The 22,750-nt window shown below is 31.1% G+C and overlaps 2 protein-coding genes across 4 annotated transcripts in view; one reads left to right on the forward strand and one right to left on the reverse strand.

The window, feature by feature from the left end:
* Window positions 1-2,580: 2,580 nt before the first annotated feature.
* LOC130654804 (DCN1-like protein 5) overlaps window positions 2,581-22,750 on the reverse strand; it is a 30,623-nt gene continuing 10,453 nt past the window's right edge. Inside the window, exons 2-9 of one of the 2 annotated variants that reach the window (XM_057457441.1) lie at window positions 10,862-11,009; window positions 7,271-7,374; window positions 6,540-6,619; window positions 6,363-6,454; window positions 5,063-5,171; window positions 4,706-4,810; window positions 3,802-3,907; window positions 2,581-2,902 (exon numbers count right to left, since the gene is read on the reverse strand). In XM_057457441.1, coding sequence (XP_057313424.1) covers window positions 2,844-2,902; window positions 3,802-3,907; window positions 4,706-4,810; window positions 5,063-5,171; window positions 6,363-6,454; window positions 6,540-6,619; window positions 7,271-7,374; window positions 10,862-10,935 — 729 coding nt within the window. In that variant the 5' untranslated portion in view covers window positions 10,936-11,009 and the 3' untranslated portion in view covers window positions 2,581-2,843. Of the gene's footprint in view, window positions 2,903-3,801; window positions 3,908-4,705; window positions 4,811-5,062; window positions 5,172-6,362; window positions 6,455-6,539; window positions 6,620-7,270; window positions 7,375-10,861; window positions 11,030-22,750 lie in introns of those variants that run through there. The other variant, XM_057457440.1, reaches the window with a different exon arrangement.
* On the forward strand, window positions 17,179-21,451 carry LOC130654806 (signal peptidase complex subunit 3-like). 2 transcript variants are annotated; one of them, XM_057457442.1, is made up of 6 exons: window positions 17,179-17,299; window positions 19,664-19,823; window positions 19,912-19,985; window positions 20,483-20,559; window positions 20,989-21,104; window positions 21,266-21,451. In XM_057457442.1, the coding sequence occupies exons 2-6, from the start codon at window positions 19,675-19,677 to the stop codon at window positions 21,384-21,386; spliced, it is 537 nt and encodes a 178-aa protein (XP_057313425.1). In that variant the 5' UTR covers window positions 17,179-17,299; window positions 19,664-19,674; the 3' UTR covers window positions 21,387-21,451. The 2 variants fall into 2 exon arrangements, with proteins under 2 accessions (XP_057313425.1, XP_057313426.1); XM_057457443.1 differs by lacking the exon at window positions 17,179-17,299 and adding an exon at window positions 17,372-17,447.

Below are 22,750 nucleotides of genomic sequence, written 5' to 3' on the forward strand. Positions count from 1 at the left end.
CATGGTTTGAGATGCAAGACATTCGCACGGTAAACTCATAAAGAAGACTATACCTGTCCACAGATATTTCTTATTACTAATACGTACATCCAAATCCATTTTGAAAGCGATTCATGGGAATAGATCTTTTGAACCCTATTACAAAGCGAACGGAGCACATAGTTCTTAAGACATCAAAATCCTAAATTCAAATACATTTTTAACAGAAAGATAATTTCAACCTTTTTTTAAAAAATATCTGCTTTAAAGAAACTTAACTTTCGTTTGACATCAAATGTTCTAGACCATGTATATATAAAAATTTTTTGCAACATTGGTCCTCATAAAAAACACATTTACCGAGTAATTTTTCCCGCCTTTTTCCGATTTAACAGATTACATTGTCCAGAACTTCCTACTATTTTCTCTCTAAAGAAAGATCGTCTCACGGTTCTTATTTTGCCCTGAAGTTGTAACAGTGAAATTATACCTAATATCACAGATTAAAAAAGAGACCTTTACCTTACAAAAGAAAAAAATAATTTTTCAGAGGATGTATTTAGTAATGTTAGTATTCAAGAAACACAACATAAAAATAATCCTAAAGCAGAGGATAAATGTTAATCTCACACAGATACAGTTTTTAAATGCGAAGCCTTTACCCTTTTCACATAAAAAACATTCTTCAGCCAGACACAACGTATAGAAATATAAAAAAAATTAAATAATAAATTGTTTCCAGCTAAGAATTTAAAACCCTTCCATAACCATTTCAGATACTTATCGCGTCAAAACAAAGAACATCTCACCAGTTCTTGCGTCTCACAAAACAATAAAATTTAATCCACCTACACATGCTTCAACGTCTACAAAGCAATGCAAAACACGTAAAAAAACTTTGTAAACTTCTTAGATCTGGAAACTTTTAAATATTTCACAAGCCACACGCAACACCTCCTCCTTTTCAACGACTTATCTCTTTTCTTCTTCAGTTCGTTAACATATCGCCAGTGATTAATAATGCATCAAATTAATGAGATGTAAACGACGTTACTAATTGAATTTTAATCGATGAAAAATTAAGTAATAAATTAGTTGAAAATGCAAACATAATAGCAGCTTTTATCTTTTTTTTCCTGAAGTATCACTTTAAGTACATGTTAATACATTGTTAAAGTTTCCTCATTTAAGGTCATTGTGTGAGTATTTAAAAGGAATTTTGTCACGATCATGGACAAAAATAGCTTCGTAAAGACATCTTCAAGATTATTAATTTTCGCTTTAATGATGTAAATTTTATTTGTGCGTTACACGAAATCGTTTATCCAACTTGACAATAGGAAAGCTAAAATTAGGTCAACTCAAAATAGTTGATCCTTTTTTTAAAATCTATATTTTTTCTTCAAATAAAGAATTCTTGTTATCGTGAATCACAAGTTTCATTGTGCTTTTTAACATTACATGAATATCCCTCAAAAACGTGCAATATATTGTTAGTTTCAAATCTAATTATTTTACCAACTTCGTTTCCAGTCGTTACACTAACATTAAAGCTGGATTTAAACTCAAGAATATGGAACAAATCTGAATAGAGAAATTGTACTGGAATCTGATTGCTTAATAAAATGTTTCGTTCGGAACATATTGAAAGTTAAAGGGGCTATGGAACGACTGTTGGTTTTCGACTTTAGTGACTTACACGAAAGTCGAGCTGAAGGCGGTGAAAAACAAAAATGGCTATTTTTCCGGCATGTATGTAATTTACAGACTCGAACATATAGATGTATTTAATTTTTTTTATCTTCTCCAGACTTGGTCATGTTTTCATCCAGAGTCTCGCTGAAATATTTCTTTGTAATATACTTTTTGAAAAAAAATATTGAACCAGCGAGCAAAGCGCGCTGGTCTGTTCATTGCCGGATTTTTAATATGTGCGCGGGATATACGGAATGTGAGCATTTTATCCGGTTCGTAGCCTGTTTAAAATTATTTCAAATTTTCTTGCGGATAAGAACGGAAAAAATGTTGAAACAAAAGAATACTCAGCAGGATAGCCAATCAAATTAAAGTATTATTCTTGTTCCGTTCCTATCCGTGTTTATCATAGCTTAACTCAACCTCGTCCCAGTGCCATTTTCACTTAAATAAAAACTGGAGAAGAGTTGCTAGAGATTTATTTTTATAAAAATTGTCAGCATCGGAAATTTTACTATCACTTCGGCGTCGCCACGAAAAACTCTTGTTTAATCACATCAATTTTAAACTACTTTTTTGGATTCTTAGAAATGTTGGTTAATAATGTAAAATTAATGACAACATGAAATAAATTACTAACGATGTCAAGAAATAAAATGTGACATATTTCTCTTTCCTTTCGTTTACATCCACGGAAATTAATTTCATACCTTCATGCGGAACCGAAAGACAATAAAACGAACCAAAAGTCCATCAAACACAACCAGAAATAATACAAATAGCATTCTCATTTCCAGGTCACTATCAATTTGCAATCATCGCATTCACAAAAAAATACTTAATTTATCGGGGCTTAGACACAAACTTGTATAATATAAAATGGCGGGAAATTAAATACAAAACATGTTTCAATGTAAAATTCCTACTATATTTTAAAGAGCTAAAATATAAACAATACTGTACAAGATTTTTTAAACGATATGTTTTTTTTAGAAACGCAAAATACAAACTTGAAAAAGCCACACAAAAGGTTTTGCATAGCTTTTCTTAATCGTCTTCCCGATGATGAAAAAGCTTTAATTGGATAGTTTCCTGCTATCAGCGAACACGTTCTTTCGGTATATCCGTCCACGATATATAAAGACACCTGTCTTCCTGTTTTGGACATATTAAGACATGCCATGTTTCTCGATATACCATTCAACGAACTCATCCAACATAACCGGCCCTAAAAATAAACGAAAGAATTGCATGCCACTACTTACCCACAAAAATAAAGGCCACACAAAAACGCAATAACCAATCAAAACGAAACAAAACATGCATTCAAATTATCCTTAATTATTATAACTTTTGTTTTTACCAGGAAAAACATTTGACGCAAAATAAACTCCCGTTCTAACACAAGGGATACAACAAATGGATCCGAGGGAGAGACTGTTCGTCAAATGATCAAAACATCATTTTTGTAGAATTAAGTAATATAAACTTTTGCTCTTTGCGCTGATCGTACAATTCGGAATCATTTCCACCCTTCGTATTTTTGGTTTGACGACCCTCTTGAAGTAATTTAAATCGGGTAAACCCAGCTTTAAACTGGATTTGACAAAATATAAGATTGTTTAACCTAGTACTAGCTAAGTCAGGAGGGTTACCCCTAAATATAACATCCTAAACCAAAGGGATTATAATTTTGTGATAGTAACATCGAAAAGTGTGTTAAAACCGGTGTTTGGATCCGGAATCTACTGTAGTGTGTTTTTCCATTCGTAGTAGGGGATGTCTACACGGCATGGGATCTGCTTTTGTTTTTTCGTAACATGTTGCGACTACGCGTGGTGGGTTTTTATTAAAAGATAACTTAATTTCCAAAATAGGAAAAAATTCTTTCAATTAAATGTTCGAAGGACCAAAAAGAAAACAATACAAAAGGAAAATAAAAACAATACAAAAGGAAAATAAAAACAACGTCGTCCAACATTTGAAATATTCTTTCCACCATTATGAAAAATGACTTTCCTAAATCATGTTTTATCGTGTGTTTCTTTTTGAGAAATTTAACTAGACAAGCGTGATTTACATTAAAGCAAGCAAATACAAAGACGGAAAGATTTGATATATACTTACACGCTCCTTCGTTGTCGTAATTTTTGAAGTGTGACGAATTGACGGTCTTGATAAACTCTAGAAGACTATTCCATTGGTCACGGTTCATTATCTTGTATTTTGAATGCTGAAACAAAATAAATAGCCCATGTGATCAACTTACGATGTCACTTCAACACATGTAAACAAATTTTTTATTTCTAATCCGCGCTGGCACATCCTTCTTAGCAAAAGCGAATTCAGTGACAATTTATTTATGAAAAACATATCTCCAAGTCATGGTTGTTGAAAATGTATGAACATACATATAAAAATCTCCTAAAAATACAAAATTTTTTCCCAAAAGTTTTCATTAATTATTTGGTAAATTCTGCCTAAATAGCATGGTGAAAAAGTCGCAAAATAACATTAAAACAAGAGTCGACAGGGATTCTAAAAACATCAAATGTAAGAAAGGCGTGACATAAAAATGCTTTGGATAACTATCCATCTGTTCTTCTCTTTAAAAACCCTCCTCAATATTAGAACTATTTTACTGTCCGATATAGCTATATTTAATTTTTGAAGAATATCGATACTTATTTCTTAGAAATCACAATGTCGGTTATTTCATGCGTTTTTAACTCATAGAAAATGTGACAGTCATATTTTGAGTTCTTTAGGTTTTTTTAGAAAATTGTGGATATTCAAGGTCTGGAAAACTTTCATTTAGAATTTAAGTTCGTTTTTCGGAAGAAAAGCTGGAAGTATTTAGTTTTTTGTGGCTTGCTATTAAAATTCTGCAACACGAAGTTTGCATTTGTTGTTGTTTTTTGTTCGAAATTACTACTGTCGAATTTTCCCTAATTTAAAATTTAAATTGTCAGTACAAACTGAAACAAGTCGAGTTCTGTATAGTTGATTTGATATAAAGTTTTTCACTTACATTAAGGTACTGGATAAACTCGCACGTGATTGGCCACATGTTGGATAAGAGAAGTTGTAACATGGCTTTTGCTGTGTCAATATCCACACTTTTCTGTTGTTTATCCTGAAAGAAAAATGGAATGTAATGCTAAAAAAAAGTGAAATGACAATCTTGCCTGGTAAAGAGAAGTGAAAAAAATGTAAAAGAATTAAAATAAAAAGAATATTATTTTTCCCAATCTCGAAGGATTAAGAGTTTATCCTTTGAAGTGGTGGGCAATTTTGACTCCTTTGGAATTCAAAACAGACCATTTGGCCAATATGTTAGCAAAAACTACAAGAAAAGGAAGGAATGTGTCAAACAAAAATTACCTACCCTGCAAAAGTCAAATGCATATCTATATATTTTTTTAAACGTGGTCGCATCTTTCAGTAAAGCGCGGATGTATTCTAATTTTTCTTTTAATTTACTTGTACTATCACACCTAAACAAAAGGAATCCTCGAATCAATACAGGCCAATTTTAAGGTCCTCGAATTAATACAGGTTTAAATACACTTTGTACCAGCTAAAATAGTGATTCTTAATTTTCAGGGTTTTAAGTCACTCTTCTTATTTCTCCATGATATGTACCATGGAATTTCCAAAACAGAGTGGCCACAGATTTAGAATTTAGAATTTTAGCAAGTTTAGCAGTCGAAATTAAAACAAAAGAACTAAAAAAAGTATAAAAACCATTTGATATATTAGAAACAAAATTATAAAGGCAAATGAACAGTTACTAATAATCAAGCCTTTTAACATACATACTGACTAATTATTTTAAAACGTGATATTAAAAAGAAACTTCTTGGGAAGGAAAAAAAATGCATGTCAGGAGAAACAATTTAAGGAGATTTTACGAGAAATAATTTCGAAGAAATCAACGGTTGTTCCAGAATGAAGGTTTTTTGTGCCAATACTTAGGAAAACTTTCACTTTTAGAAAACCACAAATACGCAGATAAGAAATCTGGTCTATTTATTTATATCCATGTATTATTTAAATTTGAAAGTAAGGGACTCGTTTTAAAATATAAATGTTTACACTCTAGGCTAAACATTTAAGAATTCCAAGGCATTGTCTTTTTATAAAAAAAATATTTTCCAATCCACATAAGCAATAATTAAATTTGGAGTGGAAATGTGATGCAATCTACAAAAAAATTACTAAACTATGCTGGTAGTATTTTGTGGTGAAAGTCACACTCTAAACCGCAAAAGCATCAAAAAATCGTTTCCAAGAAAGAAAACAACCACACAAGTGTAAAAAAACTTCTTAGAAAGAAAGATTACAATTCTAAGAAAAAACATTTTTATTTTATTTCGTTGTCCACAAAATAATCAGAAATAGGATGTTAATTTCATTCTGTATGAGGTTGCTTAGATTTCCTGATTCTACAGTACAAAAAAAATAAAGCATGTCGGTACAACAAATTAGCTAACACTAGATAGGATAAGAGCTAACAAATCGCAGTTTGCACTGTCAGTAATTTCTTAAAAAAAGTGGCGCAATTTCCCAAGTAATAAGACTATAAAGGTGTTTTTTTAAAATGTGTGCCCACCACGCTGACATGGGTTAGCATTAAGTTTTCCTCAAAAAATCCTTATTTCTAATAATAATCAAATTGAACTCACTCTAAAATAGCCATTCCAGTTTTCCATTCATTCAATTTGAAATATCCCATGTTTTCTGCTTCCAGCCTCCAAGCTATCACCAACATTACAATCTGAAAATATTTAAGTTGTAGTAATTAGTAACCTTTTCAACTTGATGGTAAAAATTTTATTTACTGTTCTCACACGACTACTTACATCTTCAGGTTCCACACCCAAATCTTTACAAAAATTTTCAACCCCAGATGGACCAATTATAGGGCTGGTTGAGCTTTTGTCTGAAAAACAATTTCGACAGCTCATAATACTTTTTTTAATTACACGTTGTTTGTTAATAAGGGATTGAGTTGCAAAGAATTAAAGCTAAAAGTTTGCTCAAAACCTAAGCAACTAGCCAGGCTGAAAATTTAAGCAACTTGTGGCTTCAATCTGGACTATTTAATAAGCAACCAACAAAACAGTTCTTCCAAAACAATGAAAAATAATAAAATAAATAAATAAAAAAATAAAAGTGCAAAAACAATAAGTTTAATGTTTAACTGCTTGGTAACATTGAGGCTGAAATGAATTTTTGCCCTTAGCAACTGAGCTTGAAACAAAACAGTACAGACCTTGTTGGCAATGACAAAAGTTCACAGTTAAGAGATAGAAAAAACAACCATGTTTGCATGTTGCATGCTAATTTTGAAATAAATTAGTACTTATTACTAAGCCAAGAAAAGTCAAGAAGAGTTAAGTGGCTTTTGACATGACATAACTTTGCTACTTTGTAAGGAAGAAAAATTTTCAACAAATTTTTCTGACTCCTTCACATATACATTTTTAATTATGAAATCCAGCATCCAACATTGCAATTTGTACTTAATGAAAATACAAAAAAAAAAAATAAATAAATAAAGAAAAGAAGAAATTTCCATGGATACACATACCAGCATATTTGTAAAACCAGCTTTCACACTTGCGTGAAGAGAATGTACTATTGTTAGGCATGTCCATACAATGTAAGGCTGACTTAAAATATTTTTGCATCGAACTAAAAAGGAATATAATCATGGTATAAAAGGGAACAAAAGTTTATAAAATTTATAAAACTTTATAAAATTGTTATATGATAGAAATCATATCATGTATTAAAAAATATATTTTGTAACATCTTTGCTCCAACTGGCTCTCCTGATCCAAAATAGAAAATGAGAGTTCAAAATTTATTCGATTGTCAGGAAGCTGTTAGATAATGAGGAGTGCTGTATGTTCATTAGTTGAGTTCTAGCCTACTCTAAAAATGGCAACAGAAAAAACTTTCTGAGAAGTTGATTTGCTTGCCTACAAGTAAGACAGATTTTTTAACTATTGTTAAGTCAACTGTACATATTTAAAATTTGTATAGTCGCATTTTTAACTACAGTAAATTCGATTAAGCAAAGCAATGATTTTGCATAATTGTTCAACTTTTTTTGAAGATAAGCTTACAATTAGGCAGACCCTGTTTAATTTAAAAAGACCTCGGATTAGTACCACCCTTTATTAAGCAATTTGCACCTAAAGCAGAAGATGGGGGTACAGGAAATAAGATATTAAGCATTGAACAAACCTTGCTACAAAGTTTAGATGCTACAATCTTGGTCAAAAGACGGCTAATTTTAAAGATTGCCAACACAAGTAACTGCGTAGGCTATTTCTATATCAGATTCACACATTTTGTCAATGTTCAGAGTGGACTTAGGATATTTGGTTATATCTAAATTCTTAAAATGTGCCAATTTGGGCTGACATTAACATGGCCATTTTCACGAATTTCTGGGCATTTATGGGCCCAGACAGGGAATATTTCGGTGTTAGGCGTGCCAGAGAATGACTAGCAACTTTTTAATACTGTCTGCTTGGCTTACGTGTGTGCAAAAGTAGCAACTTTGCAGCCTAACAGCTGCAGAGCATTTACTGTTTTATACTTTATTTGAAAAAATAAGGAAAAAATTGGCTTTCTCAATATTTAAAAAAGAGTAAATATAACAAGGAAAAACAAAACGGATTTAGATTTCAAGATTTTTTCTTGTGTTAAAAGTCATGGAAGATTTATATAAAAACAAATGTGATAAATAAAATTTCCATTGAGGCACCAGGCTGACCAGCTGACACAAGAATTTTATCTTCCGAGTAGATATTTAACAAGCAGGATGTAAGCAACAGGCGAGCCTTAACAAAACTTTGTTTTGCTTTTAAAAAGTGTGTAAATTACAACATGGAACATGGAACATAACAATAGACTTTAACATCCAACAAAGTAAAGAAATGACTATCCCGAAACTTCAGGTAAGTATGACTCACCCTGAAATAACATTTAGTAAAAGACGCTTTTTGAAAATTAATAAAAATTATTTACATGATTCCTGCATTTCAGGTTTTCCTGTCATACATATTCTAGTCTTCAGATTTTTGTTCATCATACGTATTCGGGGCATCTCTATTTTGTGCATCCTTAACACAAAGTAACAATTAGACTACAATTTTGAATAGAATATGGTCCAAAAAAGCACATTAAACAGAAACTATAAGAAATTATTTCTCTGTACCACAAGGAAAATGCTTATGAATACACCATTCTCTGTGAAAATAAAACACACGCAATCCATTTTTTCCTTGTTTCTTTCCCCTTTTTTAACTTGAGTGCTTCTTGAAAAAGATGATAGTAAACGATTCATGTCCTTATGGTGAAAAAACTGTTAAACAATTTTAAAATCCACCAGATGTTTCAATAATGCTGTTTCACAGTTTATCTCTCATTAGTTCTTATTTCCTAATAATTCACTTTCAAGTAGATAAAAAAAAAATAATTGTTAGAAGAGTTGTTAATATTGTATATAATTGATTTTGAACAAAATATTGTTGTGTGGCCAGACTATTGTTGTGAAATAAGTTCTGTAAAAAAAAGACTAGGTTAAACAGTAACTGGTTTAAGAAGGTTAAACAACATTTAGGAACTAAGTCATATTTTTTTTAAAAATTTATAGAATAAAGTTGGATCAAATATCAAAATTTTGATGACGATGATGATATATTCCTGTAACCATTTAGAATTCTGAATACATAATGCTCCTAGTGAGGTAAAAAAACTATGCCTTCCTGACATTCGAAGGTAAACCATCTGGAATGCTGAAACTATTGTTAATTAGAAGCATAATAAAAGCATTAGGGCCAAAAGTTTTTAAATTTCATTTATGTGAACTCTTTTTTTTCTAAAAATATAATAATAAAAAAAAATGGAAGTTTTCCATGTTTTGCTAAGACAGTTGTTTTGCTAAGATGTCTTTGTTGACGATTTGAGTCTTTTAACTTCTGTATGTTCCTTACACATGTTTTTTATAAGCAATTGAAACTTTAAAATAAGGCTTAAGGATGCTTATAAAAAATACTTCTTCATGCTCAAAATATGCTTAGGTTATGCTTAATGGCAAAAAGATTTATTGGAATACGCTTATAAAAAACACATATGCTTATTTGAAAAAAATATTGCATTTAAATTTTAAATATCAGTAATTAGTAATTACAACTTAAATCTCACTACATACTGGTTAATTCATACATTAAGAATAAAAAGAGAAATTGGTCATGAAACAAAAAACATAAAAACTCCACAACATTAGCATAATGCAGGCCTATCAATAAGAAAATAACACCCAAGTAATAAATCGCTCCCCCAAGTTTACAATAATTTAGACTGGGCAAGCAATCTAAATAAATAGAATAAGTTTATAAACGCATATTTTATCACAGTCTCTTTATATATTTTATTTTATCTTTTTTTATTTTGGTTGTTTTTTTTACTGAATAATAAAAAAAAGAGAACATTGACTTCCATGTGAGATGAATTAATATTGCTCAGCCAGACAAACCTTTTTTGAAATTGGGGGAGCAATTAATGGCTCAGCTAGTTTCTCATTTCTCAGAATTGGGCGAGTCTTTGCGTGAGCAAGAGCAATTGCTCCCCCCTTATTGATAGGCCTGCATATGCTCAAAAATGACCAAATTAAGCCTACAAATGCTTATGCTATGTTTATAAAAAAAACATGTAGTGTGTTTTATACTATATGAAGCTGGTGGTGAAAAACTAATGTTGTTAACAGAGTGTGTCAAAACTGTGTTTGTTGAAGGGAATACTGTTAAAACGTGTAGTGTTAAGCAGCTTATGATATTGTACTTGTTGACATTATTCATACTGTATCTAAAAATTGTCCTGATTGACAACTTGTTTTAGAGCTGCTCCTGTTCAAAATGTATTGAGATAAACTATCCCAGTTGACGGAGCATAAGTTAAGCTGCTTTTGTTGATAGTTTGTTTTGTGTAAACATTCAGAATTGACAGATTGTGTTAGCTAAACTGTCTCTAGGATCACTTGGGCTTTTGTCCTTGTTGGTTTGGATTCAGTTTCAACAGAAGAGCAAAATTGTATTTGGGGCTTAGAAGCAATACTTAATTAAACATATACATTAACCTAACACCAAATCAAAATTTTAGAGCTTACCAAACTTCCTCAGTCTGTTTGAACTTCTTTGGTGGACTTTCAAAATTTGTTTTTCTTTTTCTCTTAGGAGGCATTCTTTAGAAGAAGGAGCATTAGCTGAATGCGATCAGTGTATACCATTTATTATGTTTAAAATTCATTTAGAACTAAATAAAAAAATTGATAATAAGTACATTACCACACAAACTTTGAAACTAATAGGACTGGGTAATTTAATATAATGCACAAGAAATAAAGCAGTCTATAATATTACTTTTAGCATGCCTTACGGAATTCCTTATTGTCATTTATTTTTTGAGAATATAGCTGGATGACATGAGGAAAATCCACATAATTAAAGATGAGTGGATATATGTTTTGCTGTATTTAGGAATTTGTTACCACTCTTTATAAAATTATGGAAACAATATGATTTTATGTTTATGCAATACAGAAATATGTGAAAACTTTTTAACTAGCATTATTTTGTGTACATAACGATGACTTAACAAAATGACAACATTGTCATATAAATAACATATAAATTATATTATATTTGGAAAATCAAAACAACAACAATATTTTCATTGTTCATAAATTCCAAAGCAATCATTATCGTCAGAGAAAACAAATTATATTTTTAAATGACAAATCCAACACTAGTCATAATACAACATTTGTGCAGTAAAAATTTAATTTATCAGTTTTCACATTATCTTGTCTTAGTTACCTAAAGAGGATTATTAATCTAATCTTACAAGATTTTAGTAAAAAATAATACTTAATTGTTCATGATCCATAGCAATAACTAATAAAGAATAGTTGTGTACAACAGGAATTGTATTAAAAGAGAATTTATATATTCAAGGAAAGGTCGGAAATTGTAGATGAAAGGCAGGGCAGATAAATATGTACTGACTAAATAACCCTAAAAGGCTCATCTTCCCAATAAGTGAAATTTTCTGTGTGAAGTGAAATACTTACAGTTCTGATTCACTGGTAGAATTTTTTCCAATGTAGAAATCAATCCTACTTTTTAAAACCTTTCTGAAATTTTGAGCACATTTCACAGAGCATGCAACTTGTGTTGCAAGGTATGCAACTTATAATACAAATGGCTCCCTCATTGTTTAAAATTTAATTGCGTTGGTCAAGAAATGAGTATTTTTATAATGCAAATCACCTTTGTTATCAGAACCCCAAAGATATTTGCATATTCAAAGCACTAACTTATATTCAAAATAAACCTGGGACATTTTTATTGAGCTTACAAAGTGTGATAGAGCATATGCTTTGATAAATCTTTAATAAACAGCTTACATGCAGTAAAACGCTCACGTAAAATTATTTGTTGCGCATGGGTGTCGAACAATCACCTGCGTTTTCTGACCAAGCCTGCCTTCCAGTTTTGTGGTTTCCTGTGTTCACAATTTTACTACATACCCTCAAACAAGTACTTTGAAGTTTTAAGAGTTAAAACAAATATATATAGCTGGGAATACACATACACAGTCATACACAAAAAGAAAATTATCATCCACACAGACAAAACCAATTTAATTTGTTCTGTCAATTAGTTTAAAATTTGCCAGGGAGTGAATTAACCATGATAAGTTAGCTAACGAAATAGTCTGAACTTGCAAATTTGTTTTTGACATTTTAGATCTAAATTAGTTGAAATGTGATCTATTTTTTCTATTCACCCACACATGCGTAACAGCTCTCCAGGCATTGAATTCACCACGCGTAGCAAAAAAAGCTTTTTGCTGCTCACACAAAAGCTGAAAATGTAACAAAGACAGAACTAACAACTTAATTTTTCATTGCTAAATTTTCCCTTACAACAATGCATACAGCATAATGCAGTTTATTTCTACCTTTTCTTGGTTAAATTAAATGATTAGTCAAAGTTAATATACCATATTTCCTCTTTTTCAGCAGCCCCAGTAAAATTGTTTAGGCCCATAAAATTTTGAAAATTGAAAAAGTTTTGCTCAAGTAAAAATAGAAAAAAATATATATCATTTGAGATCACAAATTTGTGAATCTCTGCTCATTTAATAAAGCAAATTTATGAAAATAAATAGCAAATCAAGATTGTGATCTCTTAATTCTATCAGTGCTTGCCATATTTTAATTATACAGACTCCTCAAACTCCGTACAACTCCTAAAGTACACACAATACCCAATAAATCCTACAATGTCTACAGCACTTTATTTTTATGATCAATTACTTCAAGTAAAAATGCTCACTAGGTTTAAATTACATACAAATTTATAGATGGATTCTGTTGATTACATTTTTGCAAAAAAAAACATAGCAAATCTATTCTTAACAGCACATTAGAGGAAATATCACTATTTTGAAGATTTGTTTGCTGTTTATGTTGCGAATGTTTACAAAATTCTTTATATGCACACACATCCTGACATGCAAAAAAAGAAGGACCACATACAGTACCACTTAAATGTAACTTGACATGTATATACATGATAGTTATCACCTTTCCACAAGCATTCAAATAGCATCAGAACTTTTGTTGTTATTGTTAAATTATTGTTAAATACAGGAGTTATTTTTAAATGTGGAAAACAATAAAGTTCATGTCTCGCACACCAACTTTATTTCTGCTTGTGTAAACTTTGCGGAATACATTGCTATATTTAATTATTTAGCATCATGGCATCAACAAAAAAATAACATAAAATGTATATAACAAGGCTAAATTTTGACTGTCTCATACGCAAATAGTCGTCTGTAATAAAAAGAAAACATACGTACAAAGCTTAAGGTCCTGTACTCTGTTCTGAAACGATAAGAAAACGTGCTGTCAAAGCTTAAAAATCACTGTATTTTATAAAATATAGAAATCAAAACTATTATTATTAATTGTGATAACACAGACTCGCTTGCAACTCTAGAAAAATATATAAATTATAGTAGTTTTCGTAATTGTTGGTGCTTTTAAACAATAGTTTGCATGTTACATGAAAAAAAAATACTTTATCATATATTTTTATGGCTCGCATATGAGGATAACAAAGGAAAGCCATTAAGTTAATGCGTAAACAAAAGATATGCAAAGGTTCTTTATGTAGACATGAGGTTTTTACAGAAGGTTTTAAAACTTGTATAAATGTAAAGTTACATTTAATCGGTACTATAAGCCAAATTGGCTATTTACACTAATAGATTTTTAGGAATACAAGATTTAAAGTGCATTGGAATTGTTTTTTCTTAAATGTTCTTCTTTTTTTAAAAGCAGATTTTACCAATATTAGTATCAGTCTTTTTTCCACTTGAAGGGGAACTCCAGTAAAAAATCTTTTTTTTTAAATTGTTATTTCCATAAGACGTATTCACTGGAGGTATAAAGGTATAAATGAAGATTTTTAACGACTCTAAAAGGTAATTTTGACATACTTATATGTTGTCAAAATTAACCTTTTACAGTTGTTGAAAAACTTCATTTATACCTTTACTGCGTCTGAAAACATCTTTAATTTTAAATAATTTTGAAGGTCGCATAAAGCTGAGAGGACTAGGTCTTAATAAATGAGCATACGTCACATCGTGCAGAAAGTTCGTTAGCTCTGCAGCTCGCCTTCTAAAAGTTTTGTTTACTTACTGTTTGCATTGTTCGTTGATAAGATGTCTTGTAATAATGACGGAAATTATAACTTAAAAAGCTTAGAATCGGAAATTCTCACATGAAAAAGACTAAAAAGCTACAGCCATACAACTTCGAACCTCTTGTGTCTAACAAGAAGAAATTAATAATCATGTAAAAAGTGACAAGGTGTCTTTTACTGACGTACGGGTAATACAAATTGATGTAGAGCAATGGAAACAGATACTGAAAGCGTGTGCTGTGTCAAATCTGTCAAATCCAACAAAATTCCTGATGTTTTTCCAAGGTAGCAAAGAAATACAGCAATGATTTTCTAATGATATATATTTATTTCTTAGCGAAATTTTTCCTTTTTAAAAAACTAAAAAATATATTTAGTTCTTTTCATCAAAACACTTTATCATTTGCTTCAATAAAATAATCTTTCATCACTTCTTTCTTACTTTACCAGCCAATTTACAGGCCATTTCCTAACATTTTAGTCAGGCGTATTGCACGCCTTTAATTCCGTGCGTGCTGTCAGCGTGTGACTATTAAAAATTAGATTTTCAAAAAGCGAAAGTACGAACAAAATTCGTTTACCACCAGGAATTTAACCCATGGTACGAAAAATTGTTGTAAATTAGATTATGGAAGGTTGAAGCGTGGCTAATAACAATATTTAGCATTTTGTTATTTTAGAACTTTATTTCTCTGAAAGATGATTATAGATATGTAAAGCTTGAATTATAAAATCACAAAAACGCTACTGAACAGAACATATAAATTTTTGCCCTATTCTTTAACAAATGACATAAATAACACACATTTAAAATTTAATCTAAACAAAGTTTTTTAAAAGAACCCAATACTTTATGACCTTACTTCACCTAAGTGCCTTTTTTTAATCTCAATAACTATTTTCTTACTTTCTCTAAGACATGATTCTAGATTTTTTTTTCAATTTTTGTTTTGTGTTGAATGTTTTTTTAATCTATTTATATCTTTGCAATCACAATGAGCATGTTGAAATGATTTGCTTCTAGTAATAGAGCAGTATGGCACGTATTATTTATAGGTGTTATTGACATGTATTTCACAAGCCAGTACCCAGGACTAAATTGATAAATGCTGTTAAAAACAGTAAAAAATGTTACAATTAAGTTTGGATGATATTCTTCTTTCTTTTCTTTTTTATAATCGCTACTTTCAAACAACCGGTGGCAAAAAAATATGTGAAAAAAATTTAAAAAATACAATTAATAAGGCACATAAAACTTTGTCCTCCCCATTTTGCCACTTATTTTATTATGCACACTATGTTTACTAAGATGAAAATAGATAATAAAATTATAAAAGCAGGAGAAAAGAATCTTGAGTACATCGTTGTTACAGACGATCTGTAATAATTCATTTTTGTTTTTGAAAATTTTACTATAAAATATGTAAAAATAAATTTGGATCAATTATTATTAATGGCATCGCTTGCTTTTTTGTTAATAATTTATTTATTCAACTTTGTTAGATCTCTTTAAATTAATTGCATTTTAACTACGCCGTTTTCTAAGTATACACATGAATAATATTTTAGTTAACGGGTGAAAGCCTTCCTAAATCATTCTCTGACTTCATATTTCGCTTTTTTCGTAATTCTGATGATTTCAGAAAGTTATCACAGACATAAGAAAACAAAGGCTAAATAGATACGTGAATTGTGATTTGCGGTCCAATAATTCGAACTGTGTAGCATAATTGGTATGCTACTTTTAAATTAAAAGTCCGATATGTATAGCTTAAATAAGTTATTCACATTGTAACTATACTGTGGTATATTTTAAATGCTAATATAAGGCTTTTATTTCCTGGTCGCAAGCTCTTTTGTATTTTAATAGAAGAAGTAACTTAAAATTAGCTTTGTTCGTAAAACCATGTTTATTCAGCGAAGGGTTTATAAAATAGCACACTTTCGGTCAAGGTATAGCCTAATTTGCCTGCAAACAGCCATATTCAAATGCATACAATCAAAATAAGCGGTGGACACATTGAGTTGCCACCATCTTGCCCGCACATGCAGTTTGAATTGAATGAAACAGCTTATTTAGACGAGGACGTGTGTGTTCCCTTTAATAAATTTTTTATTGGCTTAACATTGTAGTTGGTCACACATCCTTGCTCCTCAGCATTAAAAGAAGATACAAATTTTAGCCTAAAATGTGTAAATTTTGAAATATTATGCTTTTCACAGTTTAAATAAGCCATTTGCTGCTTATGTAGGATGCACTAGACTCCTAAATTAAGAGGTGTAGTTTACTTATACTGCAACACAGCATATTTAAAAGTTTTCCCTGACTGATAGAAAAAAGAATTGCCAGATTCAAAAGTTTAAAATGTGAAAAAGTGTCTGGAGTTGAGGAGTGTTAGTAAAAAACTAATGCTGTTTTTCCATAGCCCCCCCAAAAAAAGGTGGTTTTTGTCCCCAGATAAAAAACAGGTAAAAAAATCCATTTTTGACAACAAGAAATCTTCTCTACTTTGGAGACCCTTATTTACATAATTGACAAGGCACTCTAACATCCTAATTTTTTATGAAAGCTTAAGCTTATATTAAAAACTTACTGTTTGGCAAACCTGAATATTTACACTGGAATGCAACATCAGCATCCTTGTGGTAAGAAATAAAAACAAAACAAAAATAAAGTGCGTTTCTTTGTTCGCCTGTAAAGACAACCTGCTTTTTATATTTTGCACAAACGGGCTAGTCGAAATGACAATAACATCAAGCATCATATTTTCTTTCTCCAAAACTGTTTCTTAAAAAGGACGCTGCTTGTGTAATTTAAAACTAACGTAAGTATTTAACCTCTTTTAACTAATTTTTAGTTGTTGAAGTAAAAATAATTATCCACTTTGAACAACTTACTGCGGGAGTTGTGCGGGACGCATTTAAAAATGTAGGCCTAAACACACGTAATCGAAGCCGCGAAGTGCTGACAAGGTAAAGGTTTTCCAAATGATCAGAATAACTGAATTTTATTTTATTGTTTAATGCTAACGTTTATTTTGTATTAGTTTTTTTTTAAATAGACTTTCCTATTTTTTCGATATCTTTAGTCCAGCTAGCCACTTGTGCGGGCCACTAACAAACGTTTATGGCACACAAGTTTTTTGTATGAATTTTTTACGGAAGCTTTATTTGCAGCTTTATTTTTAAGGTTGAATCCTGTAGCTAGGATAAAAAAATATAAGCATAAATTTTGTGTCCGGAGTGTAAACAGCATCCAAATTTAAAATGTACTTCGTGTACATGTACTTCATGGTACATGTACTTTGTGGAACCATAGATTAGTGGTTATAGCTCTCGTTCTCTGTGAGGGAGACCGGGGTTTGATTTCTCTTGACAGCGATTCAACATGGGCGAGTAAATGTTACCATAGCCCTGGGTTAACCCAACCCATGTGAGGGAAATTGGGGAGATGGCACATTAAGTGGGCCGTTGGATGTTGCTAGGAGTTGTCTAGTAGAGCACGGGCCCTAATTGGGTCTGCGTAGCTCAAAAAGAGCATTAAATACTCTAGGACTCTCCATCTAAGCCATGGCCCCTCCTGGAAATAATAGACAGGGTATATCTTTCGATATTTGTAAGGCTAGCCATGTAAAATATGCACATCTATCTATCTATCTATCTATCTATCTATCTATCTATCTATCTATTTATCTATCTATCTATCTACTTCCCCTCTCTAGCTCATTGGCCTGTTTGTAAGTATATAGAGAACAACTTTTTTAAGTGGATCAGTGGAGCAAACCATTTATAATTCATACTTTCCATTTTTGAATGGGGTTGTAAACAGAGCACATTACCGTCTCTCCAACGTACATTGTGTCACATTTTATATGAATTAAACCATCGTGAACGTTTCGGGATTATATCATCATTTTTTACTCATTTACAGATTGTTTCACAACACATGGAATCACAGGCCTGATTTTTATTTGCAGGCGCATTTAAGTGATTACGTAATGCCCGATGCGCGTGCACATTTGGAGGTAAAAATGTAAATAAACCAAGCAGACACACCAAGGAAAACGGTAAAAAAAATCCGCAATAAACGTGGGGGAAATATAGGTTTCAACATTTATTTACAATATATTTTAACCATGGTGTCCAGTACACCATGGTTAAACATGGTTAAAAATTTTATTTTAACATTCACACAAATAAAACATGTTTTCAAAGCTCTGCTACTTTCGCGTACTGCTCCGAGCACAGCATCTATGCGCAATATTTGTTGTCACTTTTATGCTTTTCAATCTTTTAGCTATAATTTAAACCATAACGTGCCTTACTGAACAGTGCTTTGCATGAGCAAGAATGATGACATAAACCCTCATGAATCGAACATTCAGTCTTTTTTCATTTTTCCAAGGATATTGGCTGTTTATGTATCCTATAACGCAGCAGCTAGTCTATCTTTTTTTTTGCTTTGCTAGCCGTGTTTTTTTCTGCACTAATATTTTTGTTACCTCCATTTCTGTGCATGCATCTTTTTGGGATAGTATTACGTAATGTTATATGATGTGCGCGCAGGAAAAACACAGCACTGTGATTGAGTGTCTTTAGAAACAATGGGAATTTATTTTATTTTTTAAGCTAAAGAATGATGCAAAGTGGAAGCGAATGGGAAATTATTTTATTTTAAAGCGAATTCAGAAACAAACTTTAATAGAAGTTGGAAACGAATTCTGAATAAATTTATTATGTGAGACTATTTTTAGACATTTCTTTTTCACTTCAAAAAATGTCACAAAAATTTACACAAAGTTATTTTATCTTAATGGAATGGTAAAATTGCAGATTCATAGTTTCAAATCCAATTGTTTGACAAGTGTTTAAACAAATTAATTTTGAAACAATTGGGAAATGAATGGCAAATTATTTAGATACAATTTTGAAACAATTATGACACAATTTTGAATTCAACGAAGCAATTCAAATTTTTTTTTATATGATTTTTTTGTAAAATTTTTTTTGAAATGTTAAAGAGATTGCTTCGAATAAGATATTATATATATATATATATATTTTTTTAAAAAACGATCGTTGAAACAATTCCTTATACACATTTTTTTAATAAGAACTCATAAGCATTTCATTGAACCTAATGTTTTTTTAAATTTTGAAACCAATGCGCAGTTACATTTATCTTTCAGTACAAATAAACATGCACACTATACTATCACGGCTAAATGTAGTCTTTGCATACTGCCTATCGGTTCTGGCTGCCGTCACTTTTGGTTGCTTTATATCTACGTATATCGTGCTACCATCACCTCAGCCAGATGTGGAATATGCTGTCAGCCGACAAGTTGTGTAAGTAGCATGAACTTAACATCCCTTGTTGCTTTATAGTAAGACAGCATACATGAGATTTGTTTAAATATTGTTTTTTCTTTTTCAGAAAACATGTTCGAGATTTCACAGCAGTAAGGGCGAAAAATGACATGGGATTTGTCAAATTTAATTTAAAAAGCGGTATCCTCTTCAAGATAGTGACTTTTACATGTTCTCAACCTTAGCCTTAAATTTTGAGCAAATTTGCAAAAACTGTGATATCAAAAAAATACCAATAAAATCATACACGAAAATACGTACATGCAAAATTTGATGCTTTCTCGAAACAACGAAATGAAATCAAGAAACACTACGTGTTTTGATAACCGCGTCTACGATTAAAATAGATCTAAAAACGCTAAAGTAATCTAAGCACCCTATTGAATCAAAAATCCATGTAGACTTAAGAGTGTAAACCCTTCGAGGAATACTAAGGTCTCTAGCAATGTTATAACTGTTTTAGGAACCAAGAGTGGCACAAAGAAATGAACAAATTAGTCAATTTTTTTTAACAAATCTCTTACATAAAGCAGGGAATTGATTTTGAAGACTTCAACCCGCCCTTGAAACCTAACTCGTTGTTTGAATCATGAATTTCTAAACGGGACTATTACAGGTTTCCTTAATTTGTTTATCAGACCTCCAACCACTTTTTCACTGGAACGTTAAACAATTGTTTTTGTACCTGGTTGCTGAATACAAAACAGAAAACAATGTAAGTATGTTCTACAATGCGTCATATCTTCTTAAACTGATTTTGCGATGGACGATTTCTTCACGAATTTCACTTTTTTTTGTCTATTTTGCGACATTTAATCTTAATGAAATATTTTAGGGCACTTAATTCGCTAAAAGTTATAGCTTCTGAGGTTAATGCTCATAGTACCTATCACGCTTTTAAACTCTGCGATATATCGAAATCTGTTTCATTCGGGAAAAAGTCACAAATTTGGAGGTGTAACTATAAACACATAAAAAAGTTTAGGAGGGGTGGTTAAATCCACCCCCCCCCTCCCCTCCAGCATAGGGTTAACTTGTCATGGAATCACAAACGTATGAGCTAAGTTTACAAAAGTAGCCAATCTCTCATGACGTGTCTGTTATATAAAACATATGCGATTTTATCTGTTTGGTTACTTTGCAGGAATTGAACCAAGTTGTGTTATGGGATAAAATTATACGTCGTGGTGAAAATGCATACTTAGATCTGCACGAGATGAATAGCAAGTATTATTTCTTTGATGATGGAGCTGGCTTGAAGTAAGATTTGTGTGACATTGTTGTGGATTCAATTTGTTCAAATTTGTTGTTTTTAGGCTCGGTACGCCTAAGATGTATTTAAAATTGTGTCCAGGTGCAAAAAAGTTGTTTTAAAAACTGTTTTTTAGCCGTTTAAAATGTTTTTTACTCCTTTGTTTTAGAAACCATCAAAATATTACATTGACTATCTCTTGGAATACTATTCCGAATGCTGGAATTCTTCATCGTATCCGATCACCTCACACCTATCAGTTTTCGTTCCCGAATTCTTACGTTAGATAGACTTTTTGTATTTCTGTTGTAGAAGTTGTGATAGCAAGATTCGAATATGATGGGTTGTTTAATGATTAATTAACTTTTTCGTGTCAGTCAAAAGAAATCAAAATGTTCTTATTCGAAGAAATTATACACAGGCTGTCTGTCGAACTTTTTTAAATACCTTGAAATCAGACTAAGTGACCCTGAAAAGTTTGATTCTACTTAATTCTCTGCGTCTCTGTTGTATCGCGAAAACAATGACAAAAAAACCTCGAAACGCCCGCCTAAGGGTAAAAAAGGGTGCAGGACATCAAGTTAGAAAGTTACCTTATTCGTACGTATTCGCGCAATAAAAAAAAATCTATTCCATGTGTGATAATTCTCGCGCAAGTTTGAAATCTATATAACAAGGAAAGAATAGTAAAGGTCAGGCCTTTAGACAAATAGATGAATGCATTTCTTTTAAGTAAACCGTAGAATGGTCCTGTTTATAGCCGTTTTTGTTGCAAATCACAAAGAGCAGGATAAAGGAGAAATTTAACGCTTAAAATACCTTGCCTTAAATTAGTTCTGTTTCTTGAAAAAAGTATATTTTCGAGCGTAGTATTTTACAAATTGCGTGTAATTTCTGTAACCTTTCTGTAGCCTTGTACACCATTTTTTACAAGAAATATAGGCTCAAATTAAAAAAAAAATAAAAATCTACTAAGAAATATGGGTTGGCTTAAAAAGACAAGAAAAAAAATTTTTTTTAAGACATTCTTCTTTAAGAACTAAAAAGTAAATAGAAAGCACTAAAAGACAAATTAAAAATGTTTCCATTATTCTTCTCTCTTCTACCAGCATAGCGAACAGTGAAAAAAATCAGCGGAGGTTGTATGCACATTTTTGTGGTGAAAGAAACTCAGGAATACACTTGCATCGATTTTTCTCAGAGAGGAAGTTTATTTGTTCTCCCGGAAGCATGTTTTTGAAACAAATGAGAATAAGAAACAAATAAGAAACATTTTAGGTTATTTCTCGAAAAAATAAGAAACATTGTGGTGAAAGAAACATGAGCCTAAGCCCAAATGCATGTTTCTTGTAAAAAAAACCGTGTATTTCCTTTCGTTCCAAATTTGACCAAAAGTCAATATTCTTTGTTTTTGACAGATTGTAAAACACTTGCATATAGTAAGCTTTTGATGTTCAGTCATATATGCTTATAGGAAAAGAAATGTACACATCACATATATTTACAATAATCCATAACAATAATTTTAATGATAATAAATTATAAAACTTTGGTAAAAAATAAATTAGTATAAAGTAAATCATTCGGGATGTCTTAATTTTTTCAAGACGAATTTTAATGATATCCCAATATGCTTTCGACAAGCCATTTTCAG

Source organism: Hydractinia symbiolongicarpus, chromosome 8 (genome assembly GCF_029227915.1).
Source record: "Hydractinia symbiolongicarpus strain clone_291-10 chromosome 8, HSymV2.1, whole genome shotgun sequence".
In the NCBI taxonomy this organism is placed as follows: Eukaryota; Metazoa; Cnidaria; class Hydrozoa; order Anthoathecata; family Hydractiniidae; genus Hydractinia; species Hydractinia symbiolongicarpus.

Coding starts and splice junctions, on each gene's coding strand:
- LOC130654806 (XM_057457442.1), top strand. CDS start 19,675: ATGCACACTATACTATCACGGCTAAATGTAGTCTTTGCATACTGCCTA. Junction 19,824..19,911: donor GCTGTCAGCCGACAAGTTGT/GTAAGTAGCATG, acceptor TTTCTTTTTCAG/AAAACATGTTCGAGATTTCA. Junction 20,560..20,988: donor AATACAAAACAGAAAACAAT/GTAAGTATGTTC, acceptor GTTACTTTGCAG/GAATTGAACCAAGTTGTGTT.